The sequence below is a fragment of the Macrotis lagotis genome, chromosome 5, assembly GCF_037893015.1.
Source record: "Macrotis lagotis isolate mMagLag1 chromosome 5, bilby.v1.9.chrom.fasta, whole genome shotgun sequence".
Classification (NCBI taxonomy): Eukaryota; Metazoa; Chordata; class Mammalia; order Peramelemorphia; family Peramelidae; genus Macrotis; species Macrotis lagotis.
The window spans coordinates 263299305-263309927 of NC_133662.1; the positions used below are offsets into that span (position 1 = coordinate 263299305).

At 36.5% G+C, this 10623-nt stretch overlaps 1 protein-coding gene across 10 annotated transcripts in view; it reads left to right on the forward strand.

Moving 5' to 3' along the window:
- GIGYF2 (GRB10 interacting GYF protein 2) overlaps nucleotides 1-10623 on the forward strand; it is a 182014-nt gene that overhangs the window by 83513 nt on the left and 87878 nt on the right. For 7 of the 10 annotated variants that reach the window (XM_074189692.1, XM_074189688.1, XM_074189689.1 and 4 more), the window contains 2 exons: nucleotides 7662-7776; nucleotides 9300-9340. The exons of 1 other annotated variant lie outside the window; for it this stretch is intronic. In XM_074189692.1, the coding sequence (XP_074045793.1) occupies nucleotides 7662-7776; nucleotides 9300-9340 (156 nt within the window). Of the gene's footprint in view, nucleotides 1-7661; nucleotides 7777-9299; nucleotides 9341-10599 lie in introns of those variants that run through there. 2 more of the 10 variants (XM_074189695.1, XM_074189697.1) reach the window with 2 other exon arrangements.

Consider the following 10623-nt stretch of genomic DNA (forward strand, 5'->3'; position numbering starts at 1 on the left):
CATGCCCTATCAACTGTACCATCTAGCTACCCCTAAAATGATTTGGAAGAAAAATTTAGCTACTTGAAATGCGCAATTAGAATGCCTTCCTCATGCCTTTCTCCATTATTTTGGGCTGACAAAGGGCCCTGAAGGGTTTTCTGTGGTATCAGTAACCAGACTTTGCTTCTACTTTATTGTTTTTCTCAGGAAATGTCTCTGGAATTGCTGTTTTTCGTAGTTCACTCGCGTTTAGTACAATCAATGAACATTTATTAAATTTCTTGTAAAAGTATTAAAATAGATATTGTCAGCCAGTGAGTGGTATGTATTTCTTTCTTCCTTGGTGATTAATTTGTCTGTAGAAACTGCCTCCATTATTTTCTTAGATCTCTTTACCGTGATAGTGTCAGAAGGTCAAAGTGGAGATAAAATGGGCAAAAATTCCTTCCTTTTTCATCCTTCCCTCTTCTTCCATTCTCCCTCCTCTTCCCTCCCTTTTCTTCCTCTTTATTTTCTTCCCTCCTTTCAGAGGAGTTTAGCAGGTAGGGGAGGATAGAGCTAAGTCAATGTCAAAATAGGATTTTACAGGAGATAACTTGATCCAGAAGCATTAGCAGAAGACTTAGACTCTGTTTTTGCCTCATTTTATGATGAATTCAAAGACTGGAAATCATCTAGAGAGAATAGGCAAATCTGGACCCTGAGGGCTGAGTTCCTGTGGGTGTACGTGTATTTGTATGTGTCTTGCCTCTTGAACTGATCACCAGGTGTGTGTATTGCAAGGTTCCTCAACAGGATGAAAGCAATCCAAGACTGAAACCAGGAATAAAATAGTCCGAGGGGGCAGACGGGACATCAGAGCCATGTTAAAATTTGGTAAATGGAAGAATGTAATCCAGGAAAAAGAAAAGGAGAAGAAACTGGACCATTTAAAGTGCAGTAGACCTGAAGTTTTGTCCATGACATTTAAAGGTGAACCTGAAGAAGGAGCAGCAAAGTGTATTGAGTGGGTCCAGGAGAGCAAAGATGACTTTTTGGCCTAAGGAGTGAGACATAATAGAAATTCATGAGCATATGGACCACTCCAGGGTTGGATTTCTGTCCCTCTCTTTTGGTTCATCAGGGCTGTGTTGCCTTGCTGGGGCCTAACATCTCAGATACGATGGTGAGCTTTTCTTGGATCATCTGACCTGATGTTTTCTCCTCATTTAATATTCTTGTTCTTATGAAGGCAGAAAATTTGTGGAAAGACTCTCTCTAGGACTTTGCCCTCCTGGATAGGAAACAGAAGGAAGGAGGTGCCCCAGGTATTGTTCCTTCTTTTACTTGAAGACTATGATTGAAGAAGGAGAGAATTGTATGTGGGAAGTAGACTGAAGGAAGAAGTTATTGTTGAAGAAGACTATTTGGTTTACTTTTCTTTCTTATTTGTTACATTGAAAAAACATGAAAAATTTCTTTTCTAATCTTCATTTAAAAATTTTAAATTCCAAATATTTTTCTTCCCTCCAGCCCCTCTTCCAGTTGAGAAGGCAAGCAATATTATTATGCCTTTGATACTTGTGAAGTCATGCTAAACCTTTCCATTTTGCCAGGATGCCAAAAAAGCAAGAAAAGTAAAGGAAGTAGGAGAAAATATGAAAGTAAAGGAAGTAGGGGAAAATATGCTTCAGTTTGTATTCAGAATCCCAATGTAAAAGTAGATAGTATTTTTCATTATGAGACTTTTGGAATTATCTGGGTAACTGTCCTGATTAGAGTTGGCTAGGTCTTTTCCAGGTGATAGCATTATAATATTGCTGTTCCTGTTTACAGTGTTCTGCTGGGTCTGCTCACCTCCCTTTGCTTCAGTTCATTCATTAGTCTTTCAGGTTTTTCTGAAAATAATTCCACACCATTTTGGAGAGTACAGTCAGATACTACAATTCATTCAGCCAGTCCCCAGTTCTTTACCATAACAAAAAAAAAAGCTATTTTTGTACATATGGATCCTTTTTTTCTCTTTTCTTTGATCTCTTTGGGATACAGATCTAATAGTGGTATTACTGGACCAACAAGATTGCCCAGCCTTAGAGACCTTTAGATTTGAGTTCCAGATTGCTCTCCAGAATGGTTGCACTAGGTTGCTCCTCCATCAGCTTTAGTTAGGGTATCTTTTTTACCCACATCCCTTCCAGCATTTGTCATTTTCCTTTTTATGTTGTTACCCTGTCTCATAGATGTGAGGGGTAGTATCTTTGAGTTGATTTGATTTTCATTTCTCTAATTATTAGTGGGGGCAGCATAGTGGATTGAGCACTGGCCTGGAATCAAGTGGAACTAAATTCAAATCTGACCTCAGACACTTGCTAGCTGTGTGAGCCTGAACTAGTCAATTCACCCTGTTTGCTTCAGTTTACTCATCTGTAAAATAAGCTAGAGAAGGAAATGACAACATCCCAGTATCCCTTACAGGAAAACCCCAAACAGCTCATAAAGCATTAGATACAACTGAAATGACTGAACAACAAAAGCAATTGGTAGTGATGTAGAACATTTTTTAATAAGACTATTGATAACTTTGATTTTTTTTCTGAAAACTGTCTATTTTTAGAGGATTTGGTTCCTTTGAGAAAATGTAGGCATCTGGAAAGATGAGATTCTGCTTCTGAAAGTGAGGAAGAATGTATATAGTAGGGGAGTCAGAGAGCTGAATTAAAAAACTAGGAATTGCTCAGAAGAAGAAGGTGAGAAGTGCTATCTTAATATAGGGTTCAAAATGGCACAGAACCAAGGTTTAGTAATGATGGATCTGTGGTTTCATTTATCTAAAATCTCATAAATTTTTGACTTAATTATAGTTTACTCCTTTGAAGCCAGAGGAGACAAAATCAGGAATGGTTGTACTCTGAATTGTTATAATCAAAAAGAGAAAACTGGCAATTGGAAGTTTTAAGAACCTTAGGAAAAAGTGATCGATTATAGTACATTCTTCATTTTAAGTAAACATTTTTCAAAAGTTCAAAAGCTAGGATTAGTTTATCTCATTAGACATTCCAAAGGAGAAGATTTTGGGGTTTGGGGGGGTTGTTTTTTTTAAACAACTACAGGACTCTCATGAAAATTTGCCTAAAAGACTATGAATATATTTGATGAGGAAAAGGGTTCATGGGAGGTGACCAGGAATGACATTGGGAAACATGGATGTTTGAACAGGGTTCATAGAAGACCAGAATGAAATGGACACATAAAAAAGATGGAGGAGATAATATGGCATGGAGTCAAGGAAAAGTATGATAGATATCACAATCCTATGAGAGTCTATGTCAGCCCAGAATGAGCTGGTACGTAAAATACTGTAAAGATTAAAAAGAGTTTGAATCAGCAAGAAAATAAGAGAGGGGTCCATTGCTTCTGGGGAAATGATGTTTCTATATGACAGAAACAGAAATATTTGATTCTTTACTATGCTTTTTTTTAAATCAAGAATCATCAAAGTTGAATGAAAGCACAACACTTTCTCTTTTCTAAGTAAGGGAATATGCAGATAGGGAATATCTATTCACTTAGGTGGATTAGCATCATTGGTAGCCTTTGAGGAGTCATGGAAAATAAAAAAAGGAGCACTGTAAGCTAAAATGATGGCAATTAGCATGATATCCATTCTCATGAAAATTTTGGGACAGATTGTACAATGGATAATTTGGTCCTTAGTATGGGCCTTAGTGGGCATCCAGTATTCAGATGTGCCAAACTAAATTAATTTACTTTTTCTGGCATAGTGATTAGTAGAACAAAAAAATGCCATCAAAACAGTTTTGATTTTAAAATGAAAAACTCTCATACTTTGCTACTATGCTGATAGATAATATGGAGAAGTGAAATTTGAATCATAGTACAGTTGAGTTAATTCATAGCTATTTGAACTGTCATATTTAGAGAAAAACCTCAGTAGATCATTGTTCTTCCTGAGTGATGCCTTTAGTAGCATAGTAATTCTCTCTTCTCATCCCTGATCTGTTCAGCATTTTTATCAGTGTCTTGGATAAAGTTGTTCTCTGAAGGCTGGGAACTCGACCAAATTCTTGAGACAGAAGTTAATATAAATTTTAAACCTTGCACTTAGTTTCTGTGTTCGTGCCCAGAATGGGAAACTGATATTTATTTTTAAATCATGTGATTAAGATTTGGGGGTTTCAACAGAAACAAGCTCAATGGTGTTAATGGTGGTATAACTACTTAAATAGTGAGTTTTATCTGTGTTAACAGATGACAACATCCAGGGCAAGTGAAGGCATTTTCACTTTTGACCACCTTTGAATTCTTGTTTTCAGTTCTGAGTGCCAATTTAAGAGAGATTTTGACATACTATGCTATATGCAGAGAGACTTTAAGAATAAGTTGGTGAGGGGTAGCTAGGTGGTACCGTGAATAGAGCACTGGCCCTGGAGTCAGGAGTACCTGAGTTCAAATCTGGCTTCAGACACTTAATAATTACCTAGCTGTGTGGCCTTGGGCCAGCCACTTAACCCATTCTGGCAAGTATGGGGCAGTTCTTAGAAGACCATTATAAAAATATAAGTTTTGAAGCATATTGTTAGAGTCTTTTCAGCACTGGGTTCACCATTGTCGTCCATAATGATACATTCTACCTCCTTCATGTACTAGCACTAAAATATTGAAATCCAGATAGTTTATTGTTTATTTTGATATATTATTTGAACAATGTTATATTATTTGAATAAATTGAATTGTACCAAGGATTCAGGGGTGTTTTAACCTTAGAAAACAACTAATATACATAGTAAAAAGAAAAGTTATTCAAACCATATGATTACCTATGTTAGAAAAAAAAATTTTTCCAACTATAATAGTCATTTGTGTTTTTTTTTTCAAATCAGGTATAGATGGACATTTTTAGTATGAAAATTATGTTTCTAAAATAAAAAACAAATTATCTGCAGTGGAGAAATAGTAGAAGTGCTCCTATTAAGCATAAAGCTAAAATTTGTTTATCGCCCCTTCCCATTGTTATTTGACATTTGTAGCTATGCAAGTGATATTTATTAGGAAAAGAGAAAGTAAAGGTAAAAACAGTGCCAAAGAGATATGTCTTTACCTGCAGGTGACATTATAGTTTATTTAACTAATCTCAGACTCATGGGGGAAAAAAAACCCCACCAAATTGACCACACTTTCAGTAAAGTTGCAGGAAACAAAATAGATAGAACTAAATTATCAGCATTTCTATAAAGTAGTAATAAAACCTAAGGGAAAATGGTAGCAAATGTCAGTCTTCAGATTCAGGCATATACCAATTCAAGTAGCTTGGAATTGGTTACTATCTAGAGTTAAATAGAAGAACAGCCATTCATTTTTATGAACAAAAAGTCTATATGTATTTGGTTAAACATAAGGAAGGTACATACTGTTACTGAAACATTGCAGTTGAAAGAAGCTTAATAACATCTGTTGGGAAGTTGAGAGTGAATTCTTACCTTGTTGTATGAGACTTCCACCTCTCAGGTTTTATGATTTGTGAGTCTTTGTCACTAATTTTACCTTTGTTGATCTTCAAAGTACATTTTACTTAAGATAACTTTGATAAATGAAAACTTTTTAAGTTATTTATTATCAGCATCATTGAAGGAATTCCAGACACAATTCTTTTAAACAATGAGTTTCCTTGTTATATTCACAATTGGTTTCCTTTTAATAAATTGATCTAAATATTTAATGTGATGTAGCTGACCTTGGAATGTTTCAGAGTTGTTTTTGCCGTAAGATGGATCTAACTATTTTCTAACTATCTGCATTCAACACTCATCTTTTCTAAGTATAGCCTGTGGGAAAACATACTCTTAAGGGAGGGGGGCACTCGTGGTACATATATAGCACATAAAAGTAGTAATATGTATAGCACATAATTACATTATATATTCTATTGCATTTAAGAAAAAATATTTCCCAATTGCACGTTAATCTGGCCTTGCTACATGCCTATGTTATTAGCTGCATCATATTTGACTCCTCTCCTCTAGGATCATTATACAGGGTTTCTTTTTTTCATATAATTAAAAATTGTTGAAAGTTCACAGCTCACTGGAAAGCCCTGGCAAATGACATTTACATTATCTGTCAATAAAACTTCTACTTGAGTTATAAGCCATAATTATTGCCTGCTGTAAAGCACTTATTTTGTTTTCTTGGAAATGCCTTGCAGAATTCTTCATTTCAGCTAAGAAAGTTACTTTATTATTGACCCTCTTCACCTATTTTATTTACTCCCTTCCCTTTAGAAGGAAAAAAGACTAGTCCCTTCGAACTGATAAATTTCCCCCCTTTTTAAAGCATCAACATAATAGATTTTTAAAAAATTATTGTATTCTTTTATAATAAATATTATGTAGTTTTACTTCCTTTTTTGAGGCTTTTTGAAAGTAATTCCAAAAGACTTTATTTAATTTATTCATATTGCCATTTTACTTAAACATGTCTAAGTGTCTTCACATTTGGAGGTATTTTTTGTTATGTGGGTTTTTTAAAACAGTAACATTTTTTTCAAGTTGGATGTTCGATCTGTCATTCTTTTGGTTTTGCTGTTTTTAACATATACATGGACTCTTTGTAGTCACACTTTGATTAATTAGTCCAGGGAGGAGAGAAGATGCATAGATACCTTCAGATAATTTTGAAAACCATTCATTTTGTATTTAACTTCGAAAAAATACACATACCTCATTCAGGAATAATGATCATTCCCATCTAAGCGCAAAAGAGATTTTTAATTTATTTGTGCATCCTGGATTAGGTTGCCTCTAAGGGTTTGTCTAAGCTTCCATGTCAGTGGAGAATATTGAAGGAGAGCAGGTCTTGGGTTGACTGTATTTCAGTCATAGATAACTGGGCAACTAGGTAGCACAGTGAATAGAGCACTGGCTTTCGAGTCAGGAGGAGAGGAGTTCGAATCCAGCCTCAGATGCTTGACACTTAACCCCAATTGCCTTAACATCCAGAACCATCTCCAGTCATTCTGATTAATTAATATCTGGCCCTTGGACCCAGATGGCTCCAGAGAAGAAAGTGAGGTTGGTGACTTAGCACAGCCCCTCCCTCACTCAAATCCAATTCATGTACTTGTTATATAGCATCATGTCCCTGGTGTCATGGACTTTTTTTTTTTAAGGTTTTGCAAGGCAGTGGGGTTAAGTGGCTTGCCCAAGGCCACACAGCTAGGTAATTATTAAGTGTCTGAGACTGGATTTTAACTCAGGTACTCTTGACTCCAGGGCCAGTGCTCTATCCACTGCACCACCTAGCCACCCCTTGTCGTGGTCTTCTTTGAGAACAAAGGGCAAAAAAGCATCATCAATGGATAAATAAGCTATGAGTCAGTAACCTTGGGGGGTCGGTGTGTGTGTGCGCGCGCATGTGCGCGCGCACGCATATGTGAAAAGTTCTGTTGGAGGCCCAATTATGTTTTATGTTGAATATTATTGTAAACATAATTTTAGCATCTCGACATGTTTTATTAAGCAGCTCATCAACAAAAAGAAAAGTATTTCAGAGATAGCTTTCTAACATGTAAAAAGATTTAATGACTGTTGAAAGTGAATAGGAATTCTCCATTTTGATGACTATGAGAATGTTTTGCTGTAATAGCCAATTACCTTTTTTGTTTCTTTTTTTGGTTTTTGTAGGTCGAGGTAGAGGTGAAGGTGGTTTTTACCAAAGAAGTTTTGATGAAATTGAGGGTGGATTTGGGCGAGGTGGCGGCAGTCGAGAAATGCACCGTTCACAGAGCTGGGAAGAAAGGTAACCCCTGCCCTGGTGACCTCTGCAGGTCCAAATGTGGGCCCTGGGAACCCTTCCCTTCCCTCTTCTTCCTGGGACATAGTCACTCCTCAGGTTGGATTGGTTTGATAATCTGAGTAGACTCTGTGCTGAGAAGCTGCTCATGTTATGAACAGGATAAATGAAATAAATCCAGTAGAAGAATATTTCTGTGCATTTGAGAAATATATTCTTAGCAAGATGTCCTTACTTTGTCATTACCTTGTTTAGATGTCAGATTAGCTCCTTCCAATCTGTATAGATTGCAAACCAATTCAGTGTTCTCATCTGAGCAGTTGTTGTTGAGGTCCTCATGGGTGTCTGGACAATGGGTTAGGGGCTTTCCTCATTTTCTTTTGATATTGTGTGGGTACCAGTGGAACATGTAAACTTTCCATTGGTTATCCCTTGTTCTTATTCTGGGACTGGCAGAAATTCTTTTCCTGCTTTGTACATAGCTTTAAAACATGTTTTGTTGCTATTCTTGTCTTTTTAAAAACATTGTCAATTCCCAGTAAGTCTCCTTTTCCTCTCCCCCATCTTCCTTTTTTGTTTTTTACTAAAATTAAAAAGGAATAAGTATATTCAAGACTAACAGATCAACACATTGGCCTTGTCTGAAAATGTGTTGTTCACTGCCCATCTACCAAAAGGCTAGAGGTGTTCTTCACCATCAGTCCTCTGAAGTAATGCTTGAGTTTTGATGTCTTTCAAGTGTTGTTTTCCTTTATAATATCATCATGATCATTGTATAAATTATTTTCCTAATCCTGATGACTTCATTCTATGACAGCTTATATCAGTCTTAGCAAATTTCTCTAAATTCTTTAATTCAGAGATGTTCTTATGACACAATAATTTTCCATTTAATTTGAATGTCGTAAGTTGTGTCTATAGCTTTCATGTAGTTCTTATGTCGTTATCCTCCTTAGGCCTACTGTATGTTTCTCCAAATCCTAGTCCAGGCCTAGCTATCCCCATGAGATGAACCAGATGAATGAAGAAAGCCTACTGTCCTGCTGTCATATGCACTTGGATGGACAGTGGATAGTAGAACTGGGCCATCAATATGCATGTCTTGGACTGTGTAGAGACTGAATTGAGTCCATCACTGACTAGGAGGAGGGAAGCAGCCCATAATGCCTTTGGGAAGTCACTTGGTGTTTTTCAGTATCCCATGGTTCTCCTTGAAATAAAGGCCCATATATTTAACTGAGACTAATTAGATACCAGTCTCTGGAAAATTTCTGTTTTCAGTCATTCCATGCCTCTCAGAATAGAAAATCTAATCTCTAGTAAAAACGAATACTTGGATTAAAGGTGAACTTGAGCAGCTAAAGGCTTTTCAGATTGTTTAATGAAATTTATTGGCCTTTCTAGCTTGTCTTATCCCTCTTTTTTGGTTGATAGTCCTAAGCTAAGAAGAAAGTGTGTACCAGAACTGGAGTTGAAATTATCATATGGCTTCATAGTCCTTGTTCAAAAGTTTATTTCTGTTTTTCTAGGGGAGACAGACGGTTTGAAAAACCAGGGCGAAAAGATTCAGGTAAGGTGTTTGGAAGTTCACATTATGACTTTCATTCTCTTAATTGTTTGTTTTCAGTTTGGAGTTATTATAGGATTTTATAGGGAAGGACAAACTAGAGTGGCCTTATGTTCTTTATGTGTTCAGTGTGGTAGAGGTTCCTAACTAGAGGCATGGCAGTGATGTTATCATAATGGATATTTGACTGTTTCCTGAATCCCATGGGGCTTTGTAAAACTATGAGTTTGCATCAGTTCATTTTTGGGCAAAGGTGGTTGGGGCAGGAGGCAAGATTGCATGTAGTATTGGTGGAAAATTTGGACGTTTAATTTTTTTCCATTTTGAAAACCTTCCTTTAAAATTACCTGGAAAATGTGCAATCATTTCCAATTTCATATTAGAAAAGTATAGTTTAAAAATAGGATAACAGTTAACAGATTCTGGTCTGAAAGACTAGATTATGAACTAGAGGACAGATCAGTTATTTTGTTGAGAACTTTTTGACAAACTGAAGCCTTGGGAATTTTTATAAATACTGCTGTGATAAAGTGCACAGAAGACTGAATTTAGAGCCAATTCAAATCTTACCCCTTACCCTTACTAAGTGTGTAATGTTGGGAAAGTCACTTTTACCTCTCTTTCCTTATAAAATGAAGTTAATAATGGTCATCTTCTTAGCTCGGAGAGAAATAAATGCCTACTGAATAGAGAACTGGGCCTATAGTCAGGAAGACTCATTTTCCTGAGTTCAAATCTGGCCTCAGACACTTTCTAGCTTGTGTAATTCTGGGCAACTCACTTTTCCCTCTTTACGTCAGTTCATCTTCAAAATGAGCTGGAGGAGGAAATGACCAATCACTCCGGAATCTCTGCCAAGCAAAAACCATTTGGGGTTATGAAGAGTTGGACAGGACTAAAAATGACTGAACAACAAATCTCTCTAAAATAGTTCTGAGAATCTCTTATAATAATGTATGTGAAGTGCTTTGAAAACCTTGTTAAGTGTTAGCAATTAAATCAAGTTAGTAAACATTTATTATTTGCTACATCATTACTGTTTTGCTAAGTTCTGGGTTTTTTTTTAAAGAAAAACAAGAGCAGGTCCAGTTCCTGTCCTCAAGGAACTCTTCTTCCAGTGGGAACACAACATGCAAACAACTGCATCCATACATGACACATCCTGAGTCATGGGGAGGGCCTGTCTCTTCTCATCGGAACTGGGGACTAGTGATGTTTCTTGCTGAAGATGGCGCTTTTAACTGAGGCTTGAAGGAAGGAATGGCATTGACCATCTTGATCAGGAA